Source organism: Lepidochelys olivacea (assembly GCF_965140295.1).
Source record: "Lepidochelys olivacea isolate rLepOli2 genome assembly, chromosome: 3".
NCBI classification, from domain to species: domain Eukaryota; kingdom Metazoa; phylum Chordata; order Testudines; family Cheloniidae; genus Lepidochelys; species Lepidochelys olivacea.
The window spans coordinates 110,462,810-110,490,325 of record NC_140413.1 but is presented as its reverse complement, the minus strand read 5'-3'; the positions used below and the strand labels follow the sequence as shown (position 1 = coordinate 110,490,325).

The window sequence follows — 27,516 nt, the reverse complement described above, 5'->3', positions numbered from 1 at the left end:
AAAGTAACTTTCTCTTCTACTTCGAGTGCTGGTCCCTGTGTGTATTCCACTGTGGATGACTGATAAGCAGTACTCGTATAGAAGGAGGGTACGAGGTTGCAGATGGCAGAGCCGAATGAAGGATTGCTGTTCCAAAAGATGCATCTACAGAGGAGCCTTGTACCAAGGCATAGCATCTAACAGAAGTATGGACTGAGCTCCACAAAGCCGTCTTACAAATATCAAGTAGAGGCGTTTCTTGAATCCATGCCATAAATGTTGCTTACGTTCTTGTGGAATGAACTCTTATCCCACGAGGAGGGGGAAGATTAGACAACTGATAGCAGAGCAAAATATGGCCAGAGATCCATTCTGAGATTGCTTGAGAGGATACAGCCTGACCCTTTCCATTATGGTGACAAAAAGTTTAGGGGATTTCCTGATTCTTTTCATTCTCTGCAGACAAAAGGTTAAGGCTCGCCAAACGTTGAGGGAATGGAGCCTCCTTTCTTCTAAGGTTGCATGAGGTTTTGGGAAGAATACATATAAGTGAATAGACTGGTTCAAGTGAAATTCAGACTACTCTGGGGTTGAATTTAAGGCGCAAATTTAATGAAACCTCATCCTTATGGCAGGATTGGCCATCAATGGCCCCTGATCACTAACCCTCCTGGCAGAAGTGATTACTACCAGTAATGAGACCTTCATGGACAGGAGAGACATGGAGCAAGAAAGCTAATGGTTCAAAAGGAGGCTTAGTGAGTACTGAGAGAACAAGGTTCAAGTTGCATTGAGGAACAGACTTTTTTAATAAGCGTAGGGGTTCTGATTTGGTCTTTCCAGAATCTGCTAGTCAGAGGGCATGCAAAGATCAAGTAGCCCTGTGAGGGCAGATGGTATGCACCGATTGCTGCCAAGCACACCCGTAAGGAACTGATGGACAAACCTGCTGTCTTCAAGGAAAGAATATAGTTCAGAATTAAAGAAATATCTGTGGCTTCTGGAGAAATAGGTCTGATGCACTCAGACAGAGAAGAGATTCCACTTGGCTAGGTAACAATTCCTAGTGGAATCCTTCCTACTATTAGAAAGGATGCTCTGTACAGCTTCAATGCACAATTACTCTAAGGACGATGCTCATTTAGGCTCTGAGATGTAGCAGACAAGGATCGGGTTGCCTGCTCTTGCCATTCCACTGAGTAGGGAGATTGGGAAGCATAGGAATAATGGTCAGTGCCTCAGATGACATGTGTAGGTGGTCTGGGAACCAAAATTATCTTGGCCAGTTGATGACATTAAGAATAACTCATGCCCTGTCCTGCCGAATCTTGCGCAAAACTTGAGGCCGTAGTGGAGGGAAGGCATAGTTCATATGATCTGACCATGGAAGATGTAGAGCATTGTCCTGTGAGCAGCAACCCAGGATTCCTCTAGAATGGCATATGTTACATTTTCTATTTATTTGGGAGGCAGACAGGTCCCTGGAGGGGGACCCCTCCCCCGAGCAAAAATATTGTTTACCACAGAGTTGTGAAGCACCCATTCATGATCGACCACAAAGTGTCAGCTGAGAGTCCGTTAGCACATTCTGGTTTCCTCGGAGGAGGACTGCCAACAGGGTAATCTGATTATCAATACACCAGTTCCACAGACTAACTGCTTCTGTGCACAGAGGGGTGGATCTTGCTCCAACCTTTTTGTTGATGTAAAAAGACTGTTGTGATGTTGTCTGACATTATATGGGGATGGTGACCCTGCACAAATGGGGGAATGCTTTTGCAAGCCCTTTGAACTGCTTGTAGCTCATGGACTCTCGAAACATCCAGGGGCCTCGCACTGCACTGTTGTTCACATGAGCTCCCAACAGGGATGTGTTGGTAATGATTGTCCTGTCCCATGTGGAGGCAAGGAAGGGAACGCAAATGCACAGCTGGAGGGGATTCTTCCACTATGACAAGGATGACATCCTTTTGCTGGGAACAGTCACTATGGTGCTCACAGACTGTTGGTTTGGCAAGTACATAGTTTGAAGCCACGCTTGTAGGCAAAACAAAGGTGGAGTCTAGCAAAAGCTGTCACATACGTGCATGAGACCATAAGTCTTAAGGGAGAGAGAGAGAGAGAGAGAGAGAGAGAGAGAGAGAGAGAGAGAGAGAGAGAGAGAGAGAGGGGTCTTGACAGGCACTCTGTGGCTGGCGATGAATCTGTCACGGAAGTCACAGATTCTGGGATTTTATGAGATCTCCGTGACTTCTTGAAAATTCCAATAATTCAATCCAGGGTGGCAGGGCTTGGGCTCCGCCTTCAACAAATCCGTGATTTATTGTTTATTGCCTGTGTCCTGTCTGTGACTTTTAATAAAAATACTCATGACAAAATTGTAGCCTTAGTTATGATCTAGTCTATGATAAAGTTCATAGCTTGAAAAAGCTCCGTCAATAAAATCCACAAATTTCGAACAATTCAGGAAGTCATACTTTCCCTGTAGTGCTTGGTAACTGGCTGTCCTGAACCACAGGCTAGAAGAAGAAAAGGACTTTCATTCCCAATAAGTTGAGACATTTGCCCTCCTTATCAGTCGGGGTAGATCAGGGTTGTTGCCTAGATCACTCTGCAGTGGCTAAAGAACAAGTAGTATGGTGAGAGAACAGGAATTCTGCCTCTTTGACAAGGCCATAGTGCCCTTTTAGGTATGGGGGTGCAGGTAGCTCGGATATTCCAGAGCACTCTAGCTGGTTCCAGGATGGCTTCATTAACTGGAAGGGATATTGTACTGGAGCATGTCCAAGGGCTTGGTTTAAGGATCCTGAACATTCTCGAGGAATCTGCAGCTCCCCTACAATTCTTTGGAGTTCCTGGAATTGATTATAGTCATCATGGGGAGATGGAAACAGAGTTACCACCATGTCTGGCACTTAAGATGGCAAGCTCATCGGATCTGATGGAAACACTGGATCCGGTGCATACTCCTCCTCAGTAGGGTTCAGGGGCAGCACCAGTTGTCCCCTCAAAAGGGAGGGGAGGGATGACTCCCTAGCAGACGAGACCAACAGGATGGCACTGGTCCGATGGGCGCCAGTATGGCCAAAAGGATGGGTCAAATGGGGGTCATGGTGGTCAACAGTTATGAGGTGCATGGTAATGTGAAGGTTGGTCACAAGTTGGCCCAGGATCTTCTGACTGAGAAGGTTTGTCCTGGAGAAACAGGGCATAAAGGTTCATTGGGCAATTCAGAATTTCCCAAAGAAGAAAAAAAATTGATTCCAGTTCCATAGGTAGTGCCCATGGTGCTGCTGGAGGAAAATCATAGCCCAGAGATGGAATGGGAGACAAACTCCTTCCAAAGGCCAGCTTCTGTGGTGGAGTTGTAACCCTCTCAAAAGGGAGGGAACCAAAGAAGTGGAAGTCTCCGGATCTGAGAGCGCGAAGATGTCCTCAGGAGGAGAGTAGGTCTCAGCTCTTCCCAAAGTGAGAGGATTCTTGTGTGTCTGAACCACTGGAGCCACAATAAAGACAGTCTGTGCCACAACTGTTGCAGATGGTACCATGGGTGGCCAACGCTCTCAGCAATATATCTTCATCAGTACCACCAGACCACGATCTGCTGCCAGTGAAGCCCTAGACTTCTGAGCTTTCTTATCAAGCCTCTGAGACTTAGTACGTTCCAAGTTCTCCTGGGCTGAGCTATTACTCAGTTTAGGCAAGATTGGATCCGACTTCTTCTAAGTGGATTTGAAGGAAGACTTAGCCTCTGGTTTATGAGAATGCTTCCTGCTCTCCCACAAGACCCTACCAAATGCTCTGTTGGAGCACACTCCTTCACTCCTGATTTGGCAAACTCCTTGCTTAGCTTGGCTCATGCATAGGGGACTGTGGTTAGGGGTTCCCTAGCCGTGATCATATTGGGCCACACGGTGCATCAGGAGGCAAAGTTCTCACCCTTCCCGGGAACAAATGGCAGATACTGCACCCTGCTGCAATGTGGGTTTCCCCAAGGTGTACAAGGAGCATTAGTGGTCATCGCTGACTGAGAAGGATCATGGGCAGGAATCACAAGTTTTGAAGCCCAGAAACCTGGGCATAGCCTAGTATCCAACCCAGACCACGCAGCAGTTAGAAGGAACTGGAGAGGCAGTCAGTCTACCCTGCGCTTTGTCTCTTCACACAGAGGCAACAGGTGAGCCGGGTGAGACACTGCTTTCAAAATTCTCTGGTTCCAGGCCCATGTGTACCCATAGTGGAATACACATACATACCAGCACTCAAAGAAGAACTGAAGTATTTCTTCCATTATGGCTAGGTCCAAAACTAGTACTTTTGGTGGAAAACCACAAGATCTTTAAAATTCTCAACACAGAACTCACCTCAGACACAAACAACTTAGCTACTGCTTAAGGTCTTGCACAGATTTAGCAATTTACAGCTTGGCCTGATGTCTGGTTGGATGGAGCAGAAACAACAACACTTCTAGTCTGGTCCCCATCCCTTCTTTCAACACTCAAACCTGGTTACATTGAGGGCTCCCAATCTTACAAGTCAGGTGGCTTAGGGATGTGCATATTTTAAAACAAACACTTCAACGCATCACCAGATCACCTTCCAAAAACTCCACAAATTACAACTGCTCTTGGTTTACTTAGTTCCAAAAACAGATAACAAGTTCATCAAGCAGAAGTTCAAACCATGGAATTTTGCCTTCCAGTAACAAAAATTATGAACCATTGTTCACCTAACAGTCTTGATTTCAACTCAAGTCAATACAGACCCTTGACAGGTTGAGATTATAATAAAGTGTTTTGCTCCATTTAAGTTTTCCTTGGTAAGGAATTTTGAAAAACATTATGAATCCATTTACTTAATTTCAGATTGTAATCTCTTTCAGGCAGGGACTGCATTTGTTGTGTGTTTGTACAGCACCTAGCACAATGGGTTTCTGGTCCATGGTTGGGGTGCCTAGGCGCTATGGCAATACAAACAACAAACAAGCAGTTTTATTAATCAACAGTCAACTCTCAAGCAACAACAAAAAACTGTAACCTGTCCTTTTCCCCAATTAAGTGCTCCAGTGTTGCCAATAATATAAAAGCAGTCCTAAATACAAGGATGCAAAACCTTCATATTATAATCTCCACTTCACCCAAGTTAGTACAATTATTATTTTTTTTACTGCAAACAGGATTAAACTCAGCCAAATTAGACATGACCGTAAAATATGTTTTCTGCTCATCACTCACCAGAAGGCTTTGCCTGTGTCACAAGATGGAGCTGCTGAACATATGCCTCGAGTTCTCTCACTCTGTCAGGTACCTCTTTGAACAACTATAGCACAGAATGCAAGTGAAAAAAATACCCGTAAGAATGTTTGCTTTTTAACAGCTACAAAGAAACACTTATTAACATAGCTAAACTACTGATCACAAAATACACAAAAATACTAACGCTATGTTTACAAAGAAGATTTCTTTAGACAGCAAACAAAGCATCATAGAAACCGATCATTTAATAACCACAAGCAATGTCACCCTGTGCTCAAATTTCGTTTTTATATCTATCTATAGTGTAGTGTTTTATATATGAGTATGTCTGAGTTAAGAGTCAAACAGAACAGAATTTAGAGACAGGTCAAAGACCCTCTTTTCCGCCCAAGTACCCAAGCTGTGACCCATTCACTGCTAGTTGAGATATTAGCAGAGGCACACAAGATGTACCATAATATGAGGTGAGGTTTTTTTAAAAATTTAAAAAATTATCCCACTACTAGAGCCAACCAAATTTAGTTACACTATTATTTTGGGGAAAGGAAAGGAAAAGAAAAAGGAAGAGGGTTACTTGGCTTGAGGAGGCAGCAAGAGAGATACAGGCATCTTTTTCCTCCCCACAGCTACCAAATCTCTCTTCCCCCTGGTAAATGCTCAGATTCCTGACCCACAACCAAACTGTCCTATCAATCTTCTCACACAACCTCAATCACACTACTCCAGTCTCTGGTATTCTCCTATCTTCATCTGGTCATCAAGCCAAAGAGGTCACATTTCATTAGAATTGCTAATTCCTACTATCTAAAAGGAAAGAGTTTGGTTTTATTCAATATTTGCTATGATAATTGCAAACATTCGATTTCTTAAGAAGATATTTTGAAAGGTCAATTTCTAATTGATACTTTACAGCTTGTTTAAAAAAAAACGCGGTCTAAATCTAGCTCTTTGAAAGAAAACCAGTTCAACCAGAAAGATCCAAACCAAAGGAGAATTCATATGAATTGAACAATTTTTACATGAGTTTAGCACTTAAGACATGGAACAGTACTTATGCTCTACACTATGGAGTCTAGCCTTCCCTCGACATGCATGGACAGCTTCCAAAAGCATTAGTGGGAGTCACACGTGTATGGAAAGGACGACAGACCTCTGTCTAATAAACTACTAGACATGCTGACTACACATAATCAATATGGAGAAAATACACACCTTGTTCCATTTCATGCTGATAGTCCTTAAGGTGTCAGAAATTCTCTCTTTTTCCTGAAAACCAACGCTTTTATCTGAAAGTATCTCAGGTTCAGTTCTGTTCAACCATTTCAGTTTTTCTCCTTGTACTTCCATTTCCTCAGTTAAGTCCTACAGGGGGCAAGAGAGAGCTTTAGTCTGAAGACGACTGTGCATGCGCGCGGGCAGACACACACTCACACACACTCACTCTAATAAATGTTTTAGTTAACTAAAGAATTTGACATTTGGAGAGTTCATTAGGAAAAATTAACCAAATCAAACAGCATATAAACTAGAGATCTAATAACTAAAGCCCTGCGTGGATACAAAAATTGGTATCTGCATCCAATCTACAATCCACAAACATCTGCAGATATCCGCAAATTTGCAGGGCTCTACTAATAACATCCCAAACAGAAAACATTCAGATTATTTAAAAACTTTACTTGATTATCAGAATTTATTTTCTTCCTACATGAAACACAAAAATCTGAGGAACTGAAACTAAAAGAGAATAGCAAATGGATCTGCTTTTATACATTACTCATGAAAGCTACTGAACTGCTATATGCATACTTGGGTTTGGTTACCTTTTGGTGTAGCCAATATATTCAGAATTATAAAGCACTGATTACCTGTGTCTCCACCTCAGTTAAAACTACAGTCTGTACCAGTTTTCAAGTCTTTAAAAACTAAGGCCCCAATCCTGCAACAAGCTCCACACAGGGAGACTCTTGAGGCCTGTGTAAAGAGTTTGTGCACAGCAAGCTGAGGATGTAAATCTACAGCGCACGAGCCTGCTAAACTGAAAAGTTTCCTAGTGCACGATAGCAGGGTCCACTCAGCTACTCAGCATGCAGCAAGTTAGTGAGCTGCAGATTTACTCCCCAGTTTGCCCCAGACTAAGTCAATGTCTAGAAAAGCACACATGCAGTTTGTTACACAATCAAGACCCAAGATTGCGCTGTTTTTTGTTTTTTTTTTTGGGGGGGGGGGGGGGAGAAGTTAAGAGGAAATTTTAAGTAAATGGTTTTGAATAAAAAGCCTCATTATCTTATTTTGATTCCTGAATCTTCCCCCCTTATTTACTGTTGCCTGTGTTAATGTTACATTGCAGGGCAGATCCAGCAAAAAGTTTTTCCCTGTGTGTAGTCCCCAACTGACTTCAGTGGGATTATACATGGGAAAAACGGTCTGGGTTCAGGGCCTCAAACTGTAAGCACTGCACAACAGGTCTTCTGTTTGTCTGTAAAGCACCTAGCACAACTAAATAAATAATTACACTGTTAAAAACAAGAACAACAACATGTAGGCAACCATTTATCCATCCAGATTTTTATATAATTGACGCTCATCAGACTATCTGAGTGCCTATAATGATCATTAGTAATACTTTCCTAGCAGGGTTCGCGCCCCCCAAAGTGTGGGCAGGGAGGATATAATGATCAGGAAATAAGATTAGCTGGCAGGGAGAATATAATGATCAGGAAATAAGATTAGCTTTGATAACTACTGGTTGGGCACTATACAATAAACTGTACTCGAATGAACTATTGATGTAATTGTAACCAATTTACCTCATTTAAACAGATTTGGAGAAAGTTTGATTTTTGTATTCTATTTGGGGCTAATAGTTGAAATTTCAAAGTAGTAGCATTGCCAGACAGACTGATCTGTTCCAGTCTATTCAGGTCCTGACAGCATTCTCTCATTATCATGCTCACAGATACAACAGTATTATGTTATCGATGTTCAACACTGATAAAATTTAAAAACAAAAAAGTATTCCATGCTGACTAAAAGGACAATTAAAAAAATATTCAGCTTCCCAGTAACAGGACACAGGTGTCATTGTTTACATATATTTTAGTTGGCTATTTACTTGCTTATTTACCTTAAAGTACAATAAAACATTGACACACACACTGGATAACTTTATAGTAATCAAATGCATTGTGATATTAATTATAACACTTCAACCTCAAAAATGTTAATACGCTCTGATAAGTAAAAACACACTTCAAACAAATTATAATTACGTGCCCTTGTTATAATTTTTGATGGTATTCAGTCTGTTTAGTCACATGGAGATATATAATGTTCGCAATTGCCCTTACTATTTCACATGCCACAAATTCTTTTTCAGAAGTGCCAGGTGTTGTTTTTGAACTGAGAATATAACAAAAACACTCTAAGGTTCCACGGCATAAGTATGTACTGACTTACTGCATCCAATGGCATCTTCTCCTATCTCATACACAACTCTCAATTGGCCCTCAGTAAAAGCTGTCCCTTATTTTGGTAATTAATCCCATGTCACTTTATGCCATACTATTTTTCTTGTGCCTCTCCTCATTTTGGATATTTGTCCCACATTAGGACCATGGCAGATTCAGAATTAATGAAAGACACACATGCACTCATACACATTTTAATCCATCTTGCCTTTAATTCTCGCAGGTTTTCTTCAGGGTTGAATGTAGGTCTCATTTCCAGGGAATTTTCTACATTTTCCAACCAGCAACTAAACTCATCCAACTTCTTCCTGTAGTCCATTAGCTGCTGATCCTCTCCTTTCAGTCTAAAAAACACAAATCCCACAGCGGATAAAAGACTAAAATGAAGCAAATCAACATACATGATTAAATGGAGACAACTTGATTAAAAGTGGAAGAAAATACATGTTTACTGAGAAAGACACTTGCAGCAAACCTAACGTTTGCAAAATGTCACATTCAAATACTAAAGCCTGTTGAGGTGTGAGACATACTGCTATAACAGCAAACACATTCCCACACTACCTCCAATGTGACATGCAGCTCTCTGTTTTACACTAATGAGAGTTACCAAAAGAGTTGGTTTTGCTGATCAACGGATTCTTTCCTCAACCATAAATAAGCAAATCACATTCCAACAACTATGGCTTAAACTTTACTTTAAAAATCTCCGAATAGGTTTATTCCAAATAAAATATTAAATTAAAAAGTGCACATGAACCAAGGCATCACAAAGCCAAGTTTCAACAATTACTAGGGCCTAATTTCTATAAGACACTAAAAGACCATTGTCTGTGAAAATATTTAGGAGAGCCTCTAAACATGCAAACATTGGGAAAGGACATTTTCTTGTAGTACATGAAAACTTACTTGGTTTCACCTAATATAATAATCAAGAAGATTTTATTTATTTTCTATATTCAGCAGAGAAGACTAAAAATTAGATTTGTTTCAGAAAACTCAAAAATAATATTAATTATGGGGATTTAGAGTCACAATTTCTATTAAAATTAAATGACACACAGGCATTTCATATCCCACATAGATATACTGAAAACGTGTACTTTTGCTCAGACTACCCTTGAACTTTGATCTTTTACACAACATTTACAGTACTACTTCAAAATGGATTCTGATCTTATTTATAAACTGTCCATTCAGAAAAACAAACAATTGTGTATGAGTCTTTCAACTCCTACAAAAAAAATGTATTTTCTCTTTGTGTCCTCTATTACTTTGTTTTTGGATTTCAGACAATACGTTCAGGTTATTGAAAATTAAAGATCAGCAGAAATGTACTTACAGCTAATTCCTCTGGGTAAGGTTGAACTGAACGTAGCAGTGGTCCCTCCAAATAATCCGATTTTGCAGTGAAGCCATTTTAAGTGGAGAAAACTGGGGGGGGGGGGGGGGGCTTGTGTTTGTTCGTGTTAACAGCAATCTGAGTAGTCAATTGCTGATGCTTTTATGAGAAAGTGGTTCTATGAGGCAGTTTGAAAATGGAGTCGAAATGTCAGGAAAATTCACACTAATGATAGTGTGCAATAGAATCCTATACCTCCTCTGGATTCTTCTAATGAGATTTTCCCCATCATATCTGCTCAGACACCCAAATTTCTGATTAACTTATTACCTCTGTTGTCTATCCACGATCTCAGCAGTAATCGCTTTCCAGCGTTTATTTAACCCCGCCAGTTTTTCCTGCAGGAAGCTCCCATCTGTAGTGGAGAGTTTCTGTATGATTCCTTCCCCAGTTCTGTTCAGTGCTGAAAAGCTGGTCTGATGACTGCTGACTCCTTCTTCAAGTTCCTGTCACAAGTATGAAAACCACGCAGAATTTTATTACTGACCTAACCTGACTTTGATTTATGGTTTATAACATTGAGAATGCATCCTGGCTGCATATTATTTTACCAAAAAGAGCATTTTAAAGAAACTTTACATCAACAATATGCAGCTTTAAACGACAGATTAAATGCTCGTTATTAGTAAGTTGGCTTAGACTTAATAAATATTTTTAAAAGACTGATGCACAATCGGCTATTGAATACAACTGAATACAGGATAAAGGAACTGACTTTTACATGGTTAGTATTAGCATCTACATTCATGCCCTGATGTTTTTATTAAGTGCTACATTTTTTTCTTTTTTTAAAATTGCCCACAGATTAAAATTATTTTTCACCAGTTATTCTCTGAACTTGTGTGCACCGTGTACTTGTAACCTTACAACACTGTAACTGGGATAATTTTGGCCATGCTGCCATAAGCTGCGGAGATCACAAAAAATCCAGGCAACTGAGGAAAGTTAGATAAAGTCAGGTTCAAACCTTAACCTATCCCTCGGGGCTAGAAAAAGCTTTTTACATTATTAGTACAGGATCTCTTTGTGCCTAGAACAGAACTGACTATGATTCCAGGAAGAGAAAGGAAATGCCCTAGAAGAAAACGCCCAAGAGCACTAAGAACAAGAATAAAATTCAAGCAATTCTCAGTGGATCATAAATTTCTCCTGTAAAACACAGGTATTTAACATTTGGATTTCTAAAATATAGATATAAATATAGATATATATATAAATATAGATACCTGGTATTTATATAGGGTATTTTTTTATTTGGGGTTTATTTTAAAGTTATGCTTTAGCCTCTTGCTTTTAGCTAAAACCTTAATTTAATTTTGTAAACAGAAAAATTGCTTCCCCTTTCTTGGTGATACATGAGAAGAACCAGGAAAACAAAATCTGAAAAGGCAAAACTAAAGCAAATAAAATTACAGTTTTCTGGAGTCTTTACACAAGACAGTTTTATAAAAACAAAACAATTGTGCTTGCTTTCTACTCAGAATGGAAAACTAAACCCTGCAATAGCCAATTATAGATATACTGATTATTTTTAAAAGTATACCCAATTAAGGACTACAGTACACATTAATTCTAATATATTTTTAAAAGTACCCAACTGAACCTTCATATAGGAAAAAAAAAATCAATAGAAGACAGGGACAAAAGCCCTGTTTTCTAACCCCTGATTAAAAAACTTTAAAAAACAATTAACTGAAATTACAATCAGAAAAGCAATTTCAAGTTACACACAGACCTATTTTCCTGCGAAACTTTAGAGGACCACCACAATTTCAATATATATTTTTATTCATGGGCAGATTTGAATTTTTGGCTCAAATCCATGCTCAACTTTTGTCAGCTTCCCTGTCCTTTGACTGAACGCCACGTACCTGTTGATGCATCCCAGCTGTCTCCAAATCCAGGCTACCATCTGCAGCATGGGCATCAGCCAGTAACCCTTCAGCTTCTGTTATCCACTGTGTGAGGTCATTGAGATCGCAATGGAACTGCCTCCAGTCTTCAATTGCTCTGTCAAAACAACTGTTGGGGAACAAGAAAGGGTTTCAAAATTACCTAGACTGTTTCAGGGAAAAGACATGGGCTGACCTATTTATATTTAATATGAAGAGTAGTTAATTCATAACAACTTGTCCTGCAAAATAAAAAGGCCTGATATATTACATTTAAGTAAGTCTTGTACACTGAACAGTTCCTGTCATTGCACTGACTGCGAAAACCAACCACGCAAACCATCACTGCCTTCTAAATTGAAGGAGCTGAGGGCAGGGCTGAGGAATATTTGGTTTCCATGACTGGGGAAATAAAGATTAATTAGCTGCAGCAAAACTGGTCTGCAGAACAATTTTTTAAAATAGTTCATACATCAGAGGGCATGAAAAATTAAATATGATTAATTGCTCAGCTTGGGTTTTTTGCTCACAAAACCACGATTTCCTGCTGCCAGAAGCCTGAAAGAGTGAAGCTGATCTTCATCACACTGCACTGATTGTGAGTGTTACCACTCCACTTCCATTGGATCAGAAATAGACCTGCACACAGTAGTTCCCACAGACTTTAGTACACAGTAAGTTTCAATATATTTTACTTTTGCAGCATCATTAATGTTAAGTTTAACTTAAAAGGCAAACATTTTCTCTGGCATGCAAAAGGACAAGTAGAATAGTAGTATAAATGACGTTTTCATAGTAGCTAAAAGGACAGCGACAGTAGGCGGACACAGGAATTTTTTTTTTTTAAATAAACCAAGAATATACTCTTCAGAAAACCATCTTAGCCAGGCACGTGACTTTTATAATTTGTTGAGTGCTGACGGTATCTCTGCACTGTGTAGTAGATAAGATCTCTGTCCCCAAAGGATTTACAGTCCACGTAAGACAAAGAATACAGAAGAGACAACACACTGATGGACAAGATCATGTCTCACTTCAAAATACTGCATTTTGTTTGCCTTTACAAAATATAAAACAGAGGGCAGATATCCTCAGCTGGCATAAATCTGCATAGCTCCATTAATGGATCTGGAGTTGAGATCTGGTATGAATTTAAGAAGGCAGTTCATTTTTGAAGACCGAAATTAAGACATGGTACTAGTTTGCACAGTAGGAGTATGAACCATTTTTCCATAAACTTCAATAGGAGTTGGATCTAGAGTTCCACTAGAGAGGAAAACCTCAATGCTTATGTATACAATGATATTTAATAAGAAATAAGTTTCACTTGTCTTTATATCATGAGATACCAAACCCTACAGATGTGAACCAATTTTAAACTGTGAACACATCATCTTTTTGCCAATCTCAAATTTTTCTTTGGTTTCACACAACACTAATATATGTTTAATTCATCCTTATATTTTTGAATTCATCATTCTGACTGGCTGTCATAAATGTAAAGGGAAGGGTAAACCCCTTTAAAATCCCTCCTGGCCAGAGGAAAAATCCTCTCACCTGCAAAGGGTTAAGAAGCTAAAGGTAACCTCGCTGTCACCTGACCAAAATGACCAATGAGGAGACAAGATACTTTCAAAAGCTGGGAGGAGGGAGAGAAACAAAGGGTCTGTGTCTGTCCGTAGGCTGCTTTTGCCAGGGATAGACCAGGAATGGAGCCTTAGAACTTTCGTAAGTACTCTAGCTAGGTATGTGTTAGATTATGATTTCTTTAAATGGCTGAGAAAAGAATTGTGCTGAATAGAATGACTATTTCTGTCTGTGTGTCATTTTTGTAACTTAAGGTTTTGCCTAGAGGGATTCTCTATGTTTTGAATCTAATTACCCTGTAAGGTATCTACCATCCTGATTTTACAGGGGTGATTCCTTTACTTCTATCTAGTTCTATTTCTATTAAAAGTCTTCTTGTAAGAAAACTGAATGCTTTTTCATTGTTCTCAGATCCAAGGGTTTGGGTCTGTGGTCACCTATGCAAATTGGTGAGGATTTTTACCAAACCTTTCCCAGGAAGTGGGGTGCAAGGGTTGGGAGGATTTTGGCGGGGTAAGACGTGTCCAAACTACGTTTCCCAGTAAACCTAGTTAGAGTTTGGTGGTGGCAGTGGATAGTCCAAGGACAAAGGATAAAATTAATCTGTACCTTGGGGAAGTTTTAACCTAAGCTGGTAAAAGTAAGCTTAGGAGGTTTTCATGCAGGTCCCCACATCTGTACCCTAGAGTTCAGAGTGGGGGAGGAACCTTGACACTGGCCATCTTTGTAGACAAATTTGGAGTACCTGTATAAGTTCAGATATAAGGTTGATTTAATTGTATCCCATTAGGAAATACCAAATCTAACTTTTCAGTTATTTACTTGCTGTGATTTAAAAAGTTACAATTTTGATGGTTGCTGATTGAGTTAGATCTAATCTTTGCCAAGACGCATGCATATTTCCTGGCCTAGATTTTTTTTTTCTTAATGTTTGTTTTACTTTGTTTGTATGGCTTAGTTTTAACTACCAAGTTCAGTTAAATTGGGTTAGCTTACATCTTACAAGGATTGAAGGATAGGCTTATCTGGGCTTCAACTTGTAAACATGAATGTTTCCCCAAAATGAAATCTGTATATTGTAATGCAACCCATTTAGAAAATGAGCAACATTTAGTTTACATACAGCTTTAATCTAAAAAGTTTTGCAAACTGAGTATACTTTAGACAAGATCAGTGGTTCTCAACCTATTTACCCTTGTGGAATGCATACATAGCTTTCTGGGTGTTATGTGGGCAGCATCTACACAATATATATACTACCTGTATGGCCCCGAGGCTGTCACATGAGCCGCAGCTGTGTGTTAATTGGGCCACAAGCAGCCCACAGGTTTATGAACCATTGAACTAGGTACAAGCGTTCTTTCTTCAGAGATCACTGTTTATTGTTCATCTTTTAAAAGCCAATGAATGAGAACGTAACACCTTCTGATTTCTTCAAATAAACTGTTATAATATCCCAACAGTAACATTTTAAGAACCGTGGGCCTGGTTAGAGTCCAAATGGCTCCTTCACATTAACATATACAGTGACTTTTACATTTAATTTTTTCATCACAAAAAAAAAAAAAATCAAAGAACACACGAACACATGGGGAAGTCAAAGCAGGTAATGGGAATTAGTGAAAAAAAGAAACCTTCCCAAACACACCTTACTTTAAGAAATTAACCCAGTAAAACTATTTCTACAACTAAATGGGAAAACTAGTTCTCTTTTATTGCCAATGGAAACATTTGAACACCTAAGCAGGTCTCAATGCACTTGGTGAACACCCTTGGAGCTGATGACAGCTCGTAGGGAAGTACTGTGAGATGGGTCCCTGAAAAGAGCAGGAGGTGAATTGGATAACGTATCCCTCATTTACTGTGCTGAGCACCCACTTGTCTCACATGACATTTTCTCAAACTCAGTGGAAAAGGGACAGGCATGTTCCAAAGGCAGTTGATATAGTTAGTGTGCAGTCCTCAATGGAGCAGTCAAAATGACTGCATGAAGTTTGTGTTGTCTGGTAAGAAGGGCCTGCTGTAGACGAAGATGACTAATATCTTCAAGGAAGTCTCGACATTCGAGGAACTATATGACCTCTGCTAAAAAGAGGATCTACAGTAAGGGTGTGACCTAAACTGTTTATCTTAGTCACTGGAGTGTAAACTAATATACAAAGTATTGAACAGGAGTCTTTCAGTTTGCACCCAGTATTTTCTGTTTCAGGGTGGTAGCCATGTTAGTCTGTATCAGCAAAAACAACAAGGAGTCCTTATGGCACCTTAAAGACTAACACATTTATTTGCGCATAAGCTTCGTGGGCTAAAACCAATTTCATCTGATGCATGGAATGGAAAATACAGTAGAGATACATAAATACACAGCATTTGAAAAGATGCGAGTTGCCTTACCAAGTTGGGGGGGAAGGAGGTCAGTGCTAATGAGCCAATTCAATTAAGGTAGAAGTGGGCTAGTCTCAACAGTTGATAAGGAAGGAAGGAAAAAATGACTTTTACAGTGCTAATGAATTCAGTGTAATCAAGGTGGCCCATTTCAAACAGTTGACAAGAAGGTATGAATATCAGCAGGGGGGAAAATTAGTTTTTGCAGTGACCTATGCAATTCCAGTCTTTATTCAGGCCTAATTTGATGGTGTCCAGTTTGCAAATTAATTCCAGTTCTGCAGTTTCTCATTGGAGTCTGTTTCTGAAGTTTTTTTGTTTTTTTTGTTTTGAAGAATTTTCACTTTTAAGTCTGTTACTGAGCATCCAGGGAGACTGAAGTGTTCTCCTATGGGTTTTTGAATGTTATAATTTTTGATGTCAGATGTGTGTCCATTTATTGTTTTGCACAGAGACTGTCCGGTTTGTCCAATGTACATGGCAGAGGGGCATTGCTGGCACATGATGGCATATATCACATTGGTAGATGTGCTGGCTGATGTGGTTAGGTCCTATGATGGCGTCCCTTGAATAGATATGCGGACAGAGTTGGCACTAGGGTTTGTTGCAGTGTTTGGTTCCTGGGTTAGTGTTTTTGTTGTGTGGTGTGTAGTTGCTGATAAGTATTTGCTTCAAGTTGGGAGGCTGTCTGTGTCATTGCAAAATAGTTTAGACTCTTCAACACCCTTCAAATGGTAAAACTTCACCTATATTTTGCAGCTCTTTCAGAATGCCAGAAACCTGCAGCCAGGAAGAGTACATTGTGGAAATCACAATGTCACTGAACACAAGGCTGTATCAGCAATATCAGTAGCTGCCTGAAGGGATATACTGGCCATGAGATACCCCTCTGAAACTAGAGCCATAAACTGTTCTTTATATTCCTCTGGCAACTTGTCAACAAACTTTGAAATTGTAGAGAAATTAATAAATATATATTTAAACAAAAAAGCCTGACAGTTAGCCACTCTCTTTTGAAGAGAAACGGTAGAGTAAGTTTTTTGGTCACATAAATCCAGCCTCTTGAATTCTTTGTCTTTTGGATGGGACTAATGGGATCATTCATTAATGACCATGACCACCAAGGAATCAGAAACTGGATGGAAAAAAATCAAAATCTTTTTGATCGATTTGATATTGTCTGTCCACACACTTGACCTTAGGTGATATAGAGAAGTCTGCCAGAGGGTTTTTGCCAGCTCCAGAAAAGCTTTATTAATAGGAAGAGAACCCCTTTCTGTGGGCAGAAGTTGGTAAAACATCAAGGATGCTGTGCAGGTTTTCTTGCACAATTTCCATGTACATTCCTAAAGAAGTGGCTACCCTCGCCATGAGGTTCTGGAAGACCTCTAAGGTCCTTCAGTGTGGGGTGGGGGAGGAGGGGAAAAGAGGAGATGTCCACTTTGGAGTGATGGCTTCATCTGCAGAAGATAATTAACTATGGGTAGGGAACATCCAGAGGTTCCTTCATCATTTCTCCTTCCTCCATAGGGTCCAGTACAGTGGGTGAAGGGATGGTAGCAGGATCATGGGTAGAGGTTTCCTGCACTGGGGGAGGAGTAGACTCTCTTTTAGAGTAAGATTTAGAATCCTTCAGCGCACCCCAAGACCAGTAAGACACTGCACTGCCTGAGTCATCCATGGTGGGAGACACCATGCTGGTGCCTCTTCATAAAAAAAACTAGCCCTGTTTCTTAGATCCTGTCTCTCCAATAACAGGTCTAATAGGGCAAACTGAAGACTTCTAAAGCAATAGAGTTTCCTCCCTTTCAGAGACCAGAGAAGAAATGTAGATTTCTTCAGAATAGGGAAGAGCAGTCCCATTGGTGCTCAACGTGGACTGGGAGACACCCACGAATACAACAAAAATGAGGATTCAGGTGGTTGGAATGCTGATAAAGTGGTCAGTTCAGATGATGTCAAAGGAGCTGGTGCAAGTGCTGCAGAAGTCACAGAGGTCCGTGAAAGACACAGAATCTGTGACTTTGAGACCTCCATGACAGATTCGCAGCCTTACTGATATTCTATGAAATTAAATAGGATTTTACTGACTTTTTTTTTTTTAAAAAGAGACAACAATGGTACTTGCTTTTAATTATGTCACCAAAAAAAAAAAAATCCAGAAAAATATATTATGTGCCAACAAAGCAAGGATGAAAGAAAATAAAAATTATATATATATATATTTCAGTCATGTGTATAGTATATCAGTCAAAATACTACCATGACTGGCACCCTATATATATATACACACACACACACACCATACAGAGAAGAAGCAGCATGCATAAAGACATCCCTTTATGTAACAAATTGACAGAGGAGGATGGGGAGTAGTATTTTTAAATTTCTTCACGTGTTATAAGATGTGCATGTTTTACAGGGTGAGGGTTTAAAAAAAGTGTTCAAGACTTCATTTGCATAGTTATCCATTCTTGTTACCTCCATTCTCTCCCCTTTTAAATGCTGCAACTACAAATGAGCTCTTTCAATACTTTAAATTTACTAGTACAGCCCAGTTCAACTTGGGAACTACTGATTAAAGAAATCGCAATCCTTAGTATTAAATGTTAGCAAGATCAGACCCTTCCAGTTTAATTAATGATAACTTCCTGAATTCCATTAGAACATTTTCACCGTTTTACAACCACAATGGAAACTTCTTATAAAAATGGTCCGTGCATTTCAAACAATATAGCAGTTTTACAAGTGATTAACTGTAACAGCCAGCTATTAAATTATCTTTTAAGTGTAAAACATCCTACAATTGTGTCCAACAGTTAGCTTTCAGTTTAAGATTTTTTTTTAAAGAATTGAAAACATTCATATTTGCTCAGTGAAAATACATTAAATTTAACTTGTACTCAAAAACTGTAGTTCTAACATGCTTAGCCAATCAGAAAAGTTTAAAATATCTGAAAATTTATTATTGTTCATGTTAAACTAAACATAGGAGATCTCATCTGTTTTCTTATACATTTACTTAATTGTTCTTTCAGGATCACTCAGCTGGAAGCAATTTCTTCTTATTCAGCCACATTTCAATGTAAAAACATTTACATCACAGATTATTGCTGTTTATCATGCACACAGTGCCACAGGTGTATAGCATTTTACCAAACATTTAATATACATAAAAGACAACTCATAAAAACTTTTTGAAAACATATCCCATTCAACACATTCTCTATTAAACCAGAGCTTTGTAATATCCTTACAAAATAAAAGTTGCAAACATTTTGCTATAATGTAAGAATATTCTACACTATCAAGTAAACCAATCATTTAAGATATTCTAGCTAAGGCGGATTTTTTTTAATAAAAACCGCAATACAGTTTGTATGATAGCCAGTGTTAAATAATGTTCAAAATTATTTTGCAGCATTGAAATAGGAAACGTGCTGATTAAACTCTTTGATTAAGTTTTGTAAATAGTTAAAATTCTACAAACATAAAACAGTTACCACTATTCACATTAAAATATATTCCTATAAAATCAAACAGACTTACCACTTCTGATCATTGTACATCCTATTAATCCTGTCCCACTCTGCATTCAGCTGTGTTAGTGCATCTCCTATTTGAATTGCTTCAGGTCCAGATGCTTCCAGTATAACATCAGGTTGTTTCTCATGAATGACTGCAATCTGGTCCCCAAGTTTATCCAAAACGTCTTTTATGTTCTACAAGCACAGTGATGGCACCAACCCGTTAGTAAAGTCAACACCAGCAGGAAACAAGAATAGTCAATAGCCCCTTCAAAAAACATTGTGAATATTGCCAGTTGAATAACCAGAAATGGAAGACACTGGCTATCATGGGAAGAGCACCAGCAGTTGATAAATCAACAGAGAAAAACTGTTTTCAGTTGCACCTTTTTAATCGATCCTTTCCACAAGCTTATAAGACGACAACAGATATTTAAAGCCAATCGTTTTTTAAGTTAAGGGAACAAGTAGTATTAGAATGAACCTCACTTTTTCTCTTATTCTTTTGAGCAAAGACTGCACTTGCAATACACTGAAGGTTAATTTATCTCTTTCTTCCTCGTCTCATAAGAAAAGGGATAGTTTAAATTACTCCCCACCTTACCTGACATACCCCGAACTGCATTAAAGTAATGTGAACATTTTAACTTTAAAGAACAAAAAGATTTCAGAGTTAATACTGCCAATTCCAAAGATATTGCAGTATTGTGTCTAGGTGTTACAGAACATTACACAGTTCTGGCACTATTTTGAGACTTCATGATCTAGATACAATGGCATATGGATGAAATAGCAGAATTGCCTTGTATTTATCAATTGTAGTTTCATCATTTCCACAAATCCCATACAAGTCTGCATGCTGTTTTTTTTTCCCAAATGTATTTTAAATAATGTGAGATTGTCAAAAAGAAAAATGTATGGGACACTATTACTTAAAACTATGATGAGCCTTTTTAAACCCATACAGTATTACTACCATCACTGGAATTCCTCCTCGGTGGGTGCACATATACAGCAAGGAGGGAATAGGGACTGAAAACAGCATCATCATCACAATGGATTAAAACACCCCACCCTGACAAGGCATGATGTTATAGTTATGTATGCTTTTGAAAACCTTTGGGTGAGTACCAGTAATTGCTTTTCTCAGTGAAACAGTTCAGCAATTTTAATTCTCCCTTGCTCCAAAAACTAATAAATGGTACTAGTCCAGAAGTCCTCAGACTGAGGTCTGTAGAGAGCTGGTGAGTCACATGTTGCTATATCTTTCTCCTTGTTTCCAGCTGCTTTTATAGAACTTCGTAAAGAAATTACAAAGACGCACCAGGACATGTATACAAGCAGCAGGCAACAAGCAGAAGCAGCAGTCAGCTTAGCTACCTCTGTTAGGGGACATTGCTACAAAGGGAAGCTTGTGCAGTGAATGGGAAACATCAAAAGGCAAAAAAACATGAATGGAACAGAGACATATATGTGGGATGAGGAATGAAATGAAAAATAAAAGGAGACCAGCTATAAGTTTCAAAAACTTATAAAGTAAACGGGACTTAAGACTCCTAAGTATCTAATTCACTTCTGAAAATGGTCTCAGGTGCTTTGGAAAATTTTACCCAGCAAGTTACTTTTTCAAAAACAACAATTAACGAAGTATGTAAGTAGTCCAATTGACTTCAATTGGAATGAGTTATGGGCTTAGGTGCTTTACTGAATTGGGACAGAAGTATTTTCATGCTTAAAGTTAAACCTTATTTGCAGTAAACTCAGCTATGAACAAATACTTTCCTAATACTTTTCCAACTAACAGCTATGGTTACTACAGGGATATGTGTATGAAATCACGATTGAGACAGTGGAAGGGAAGTTTACCCATTAGGCTCTCTCTCTTGAAATAAGATGTTGATCACATTGTGAAAAAAATTGGAATCCCTGTAGCAGTCAACATTTTAAACAGACAACTGTAAAATTTCACTGAAAGAAAACAACCACTTCTCACATCTCTACTTGCCATTTCAAACTTGAGTGTTCCAAACAGAGAGACAGAAAATATGCACTGACACGTGACAGTTACGAACAGCAGCTACAGTGGGAAGGACACAAGTAGGATTTATTTATTATTTTCTTCACGATATATATTGAACCAGTACACTACACAAGTTGAAAATGTAACCACTGAATCATTTCTTGGTTTTCATCCTTTTTTGTTGCTCTTTTTGCAATACAACACTTAAATTTGCAATACCTTCAATGAGTCTTCCTGAGTAGAGAAGTCCTCATAGACACCAGTGTTTAGCTCTGGTGCATTCAGCAACAGTTCAACATCGGCCATAGCCAGCAAAACTCTGTTAATTTCAACGAGGTATTCATTAGGGAAAGGAGAAGCCATAATTCCTGATGGATAGTTGCCTTTTAACCTCAGGACAGGGATCGCCTAAAGAAACATAAAAGGTCATTTAATTATTTATTCTTCTCAATTTAATGCATTTTGGAAAAAGAAAAATCCAAAACAAAAAGGCTACTGTTACAAATGAAAAATTTCTACTATATTCAGAGTAGGCATTTTCTAAATTAAAAACAAAAGACATAAGAGTTCTTTCTATCATTCTCAAAATTACCCAATATCAGGATTATACCAGCAATTAATTTATTTATTTTTTAAATCCTTTTAAAAAAAAAATCTTTTTAGTTCTCCCACCTTCATTTTTGTACCTCATGCCATAACACTTTCTCCCTGGACTCATGTTTACAGGAAACAAATGGAAAGAAAAGATAGTCTCTGCTTTCCTGGTTGTCAGTGCTTTACTGAAGACAAAACACAGTTGTAAATTTACTCCAGCACATCCCACCATTTTTCCTCCCCGTCTTCTTAGCACATTTTGCTCCCTAAAGAATTTTTAAATATCCTCTCGTAAGTTTTAAGCTTTGCATGGGATGACTAAGGCCCTAAAAGGATTTAAAAGCATGTGAGCACTTTTCCAGCAAGTACTAAATATTCTTGCTGAAAGATGCTTACATGGTTTCCAGCATCAAAGTGCCTCACTTTCCCTCATAATGACAAAATACTGCAACCGAGTGCCATATTTGTATGTATACAGCATCCACTGTATCCATTTTCCAGCCACAAAAGATTAGCAACTTCTGGGGCCTCTGGAATCATCTGATGTGGCTCCTATAGACCAGAATCTGTTTGGGTGAATTTCTAGTTAGCAGAGAGGGAAGCACTGGAGGTGGTAAAATGCAGCTTTCTTCTATGGCATGTGATATAGATGACATAAGTGCACTGGAGAGTTCCTGGAAATTAGCTCCAGGTGGCCTAGGTTACATCGTTGCCATATCTGGAAAAGACAGTAGTCACAGGTATATGAAGCAGATTTTCCATGGGCTGAAGCATCCTGGAAATGGTTTCCTGTTTCAAAAGCTTGTTAAGGGACAGAGGACACTGTGTTGTCAGAGGACACTGAAAACACCAGAGCTTTAACATAAACCATAAAAATTAAAATCTTGCAATGAACATTCTCTACTTCACCTGCTGTATGTAGAACACACTATCATGCTTACATGAAGCAAATGAGCTGACAAAACTGCCTGATGGTGCAATGAGTATCAGAGCTCTATATTATTTGCAAGTTCCTTTGTGTTTTGATCAAATGGCTTAGTAAGGAAATTGGAGAGGAAATGGAAGAGTTCTCTCTTATAAGTAAGACGTTGTGCCAGTTTATTGAAGTGCCTACAGAACCAGTGTCCTATTTGAACTCCAATGCCAAATCTACTTGTACCTTTTAAAATATATAACCGTCCCACAAGGTACTTTGGGGGGAAGTAGGGGAGAAGGTGAAGTGATGCTGACTGTAATATTCTAAAAAGTGTTCTTTGTAATGACAGCAGCGAGAACATTAGTAACTTCAATGCCTTTAATATTGCCTCCGCTGAATTGTGTAGACATATTGAATAGATCACTCTTAGTACCAACATTAAGGTTTGCTGCCAATTAGCATGATGGTAGAAACACATATCAGAAGAATTCATCTAAATTTTCATCCTGTGTCTACCACTCTATATATAAACCATAAAAAAATTCAAAGTTACTCTAAAATTCATGATTGGGGTTTTTGGTAAACTCACTTCAGGTGTTCAGCTACCAAAGCAGGGTAATTAACTGCACCAGTAACAGCATGAAGTGGCATTTTTTCTTTCCTTAAGCTATTAAAAGTGATCTTCAAAAAATACCTCTACTTACAAAAGGTCTCTTCCGCAGCTGGGTCTGCAATCCTTAGAACAGTATTGAGGAAGATCAGCTTTTTGTGCTCCACTCCAAATGAACAGACCAGTTATTCAATCTCAGGAAGACTGAAGGAAAATTGGCAACTTTTGCAATTGATTTCTGCATAGCTGCTGTTCATCTGTGATATTTTGCATTTTCTTCCTCCCATTGTGCGGCTAAATCTCTTACAGTTGCTCAAATCACTCAAACGACATCTGGCCTCCTCATCATCCACTACCCAAATGTACTTCAATGGTCAGTGAGACAAACAAACAGCTCTCCTTCTCCCTTGATATAATAATTCTGTGTTTGATCAATAGCAGTGGCTGAGAAAACACACTTGGGTCTTTCACTCTATGAACTTGTCAAGCTTAAAGTTGAATTCAATGTCTGGATATTTCTGGGCACCTTAAACACGTTGTTCAAATCTACTAGAACCCAGTGGGCATAATCTGCGTGGTCAAGAGTAAAAGAACCACAGAAGGGCACCTAGCTGTTGAATGAAATTTATCTCAGGTACTGAACACTTCTAAGGAAGGATGCCAAACTGCAGTGCTAGCACTGGACTGAAACTGGACCGTCAGGGCACTGCCACAAGACTACTAATTCATAACATGTTATGTCTCAGCCATTTATCATGCACAAAAAAAAAATCATGATGTACAAGCACAAAATTGGGTCTAATGCAATTGAGAGCATAGTTAAAACATAGGGGCTTAAAATAATCATAAGAACAGCCATACTGGGTCAGACCAAAGGTCCATTTAGCCCAGTATCCTGTCTTCCAATGCCAATTGCCAATGCCAGGTGCCCCAGAGGGAATGAACAAAACAGGTAACCATCAAGTGATCCATCCCCTATCGCCCATTCCCAGCTTCTGGCAAACAGAGGCTAGGGACACCATCCCTGCCCATCCTAGCTAATAGTCATTGATGGACCTATCCTCCAGGAGTTTATCTAGTTCTTCTTTATAATCTTGGCCTTCATAACTTCCTCTGGAAATGAGTTTCACAGGTTGACTGTGAGTTGTATGAAGAAATTCTTCCTTTTGTTTGTTTTAAACCTGCTGCCTATTAATTTCATTTGGTGGCCCCTCGTTCTTGTGTTCTAGAATATCAGGGTTGGAAGGGACCTCAGGAGGTCATCTAGTCCAACCCCCTGCTCAAAGCAGGACCAATCCCCAATTAAATCATCCCAGCCAGGGCTTTGTCAAGCCTGACCTTAAAAACTTCTAAGGAAGGAGATTCTACCACCTCCCTAGGTAACGCATTCCAGTGTTTCACCACCCTCCTAGTGAAAAAGTTTTTCCTAATATCCAACCTAAACCTCCCCCACTGCAACTTGAGACCATTACTCCTTGTCCTGTCCACTGGGAATAGTCTAGAACCATCCTCTCTGGAACCACCTCTCAGGTAGTTGAAAGCAGCTATCAAATCCCCCCTCATTCTTCTCTTCTGCAGACTAAACAATCCCAGTTCCCTCAGCCTCTCCTCATAACTCATGTGTTCCAGACCCCTCATCATTTTTGTTGCCCTTCACTGGACTCTCTCCAATTTATCCACATCCTTCTTGTAGTGTGGGGCCCAAAACTGGACACAGTACTCCAGATGAGGCCTCACCAATGTCGAATAGAGGGGAACGATCACGTCCCTCGATCTGCTTGCTATGCCCCTATTTATACATCCCAAAATGCCATTGGCCTTCTTGGCAACAAGGGCACACTGCTGACTCATATCTAGCTTCTTATCCACTGTCACCCCAGGTCCTTTTCTGCAGAACTGTTGCCTAGCCATTCGGTCCCTAGTCTGTAGCTGTGCATTGGGTTCTTCCGTCCTAAGTGCAGGACCCTGCACTTATCCTTATTGAACCTCATCAGGTTTCCTTTGGCCCAATCCTCCAATTTGCCTAGGTCCCTCTGTATCCTATCCCTGCCCTCCAGCGTATCTACCACTCCTCCCAGTTTAGTGTCATCCGCAAATTTGCTGCGAGTGCAATCCACACCATCCTCCAGATCATTTATGAAGATATTGAACAAAACCGGCCCCAGGACTGACCCCTGGGGCACTCCACTTGACACCGGCCAACTAGACATGGAGCCATTGATCACTACCCGTTGAGCCTGACAATCTAGCCAACTTTCTACCCACCTTATAATGCATTCATCCAGCCCATACTTTAACTTGCTGACAAGAATACTGTGGGAGACCGTGTCAAAAGCTTTGCTCAAGTCAAGAAACAATACATCCACTGCTGTCCCTTCATCCACAGAACCAGTAATCTCATCATAGAAGGCAATTAGATTAGTCAGGCATGAGCTTCCCTTGGTGAATCCATGCTGACTGTTCCTGATCACTTTCCTCTCATGTAAGTGCTTCAGGATTGATTCCTTGAGGACCTGCTCCATGATTTTTCCGGGGACTGATGTGAGGCTGACTGGCCTGTAGTTCCCAAGATCCTCCTTCTTCCCTTTTTTAAAGATTGGCACTACATTAGCCTTTTTCCAGTCATCTGGGACTTCCCCCGTTTGCCACGAGTTTTCAAAGATAATGGCCAATGGCTCTGCAATCACAGCTGCAAATTCCTTTAGCACTCTTGGATGCAGCGCATCCAGCCCCATGGACTTGTGCATGTCCAGCTTTTCTAAATAGTCCCTAACCACCTCTTTCTCCACAGAGGGCTGGCCATCTACTCCCATGTTGTGATGCCCAGCGCAGCAGTCTGGGAGCTGAGAAGGAGTAAACAACACTTCCTTTTTTACACCCTCCACACTGGTCATGATTTTATAGACCTCTATCAGATATCAATAATGACCTTTGATGCAGTATCACAATAGTGGATAGGCACTGTTAGAAAAAACTCGCAACAATTACGCATATGCTGACTGCACAATTCTGTCGTGACAGACAGATCTAGAAAATTTATAAACCAGTACATGTGCATGCTACTATTTTCAGGGTGTCCCTATATGTTCATTTTGTTCACATGCTTTATTACTTCACCAACTTCAGTGATTTAATTCTGAAGACATAAATCCAGCTCTCTCTTCTGCAGCCATGCAGGTCTCCCCGGCCTTGGAACCAGTGTGCTTCTGCTGCAGAAGGAGAGGGCAGTCTCTTTGCATCATCTGCATCATCATCCTTGCTCTCTTCAAAATCTTTCCTCAGCAGAGCACAAGGTGTAAAAGAAGACTGAGAATGGACAAATGCCTAAAAGTCATGTAGGACAACTAAGGTGCACTAACCCACATGCTGTGGTTCTGCAGCTACCTCCATGGCAGAGGATGAAGGATGCTACAAATTATTGCAGCACGCATGCCAGTATGCACTGGCCAAATGCAAGGCTCTGGATTTCATTCAAATGGATAGTTCTTTTGACTTATCTTTCTGTCCTGCTGCATTATAACATACAATTGTTTACCTTCCATTAGAAAAAAAGCTTACCTGGGATTTGAACTGCATCTGTTGACATACAGCAAACTGGGTTTCAACTTGTTGCCAGCGCTGACAAACAGTGTGCTCTGCTTCGCCAACTGGGCCATATTGGGACAGGTTGCTGCTCTTCTTCTGCAAAGCAGTGAATTCCTCGCGGTGCTGTTCAAGCTCCTGAAGCAGTTCCTGCAGAGTACACCTAATTACAGCTGGCTGCAATCACTGAAAAGTTATTTCCCCCTTTTCACGCATCATTCAATGGGTAAACACACCAGAGTGGTGTATGTATATTACTACACTACTGCTTTATATATTCAGCTTTTCTCCTCCTTA

The 27,516-nt window shown here is 39.6% G+C and overlaps 1 protein-coding gene across 2 annotated transcripts in view; it reads right to left on the bottom strand.

Moving 5' to 3' along the window:
* Positions 1 to 27,516, bottom strand: part of UTRN (utrophin) — a 583,727-nt gene that overhangs the window by 326,102 nt on the left and 230,109 nt on the right. For both annotated transcript variants that reach the window (XM_084623224.1, XM_084623225.1), the window contains exons 41-48: positions 27,196 to 27,369; positions 21,737 to 21,925; positions 19,520 to 19,692; positions 11,978 to 12,128; positions 10,377 to 10,552; positions 8,913 to 9,048; positions 6,447 to 6,596; positions 5,214 to 5,298 (exon numbers count right to left, since the gene is read on the bottom strand). In XM_084623224.1, coding sequence (XP_084479350.1) covers positions 5,214 to 5,298; positions 6,447 to 6,596; positions 8,913 to 9,048; positions 10,377 to 10,552; positions 11,978 to 12,128; positions 19,520 to 19,692; positions 21,737 to 21,925; positions 27,196 to 27,369 — 1,234 coding nt within the window. The remainder of the gene's footprint in view (positions 1 to 5,213; positions 5,299 to 6,446; positions 6,597 to 8,912; positions 9,049 to 10,376; positions 10,553 to 11,977; positions 12,129 to 19,519; positions 19,693 to 21,736; positions 21,926 to 27,195; positions 27,370 to 27,516) is intronic.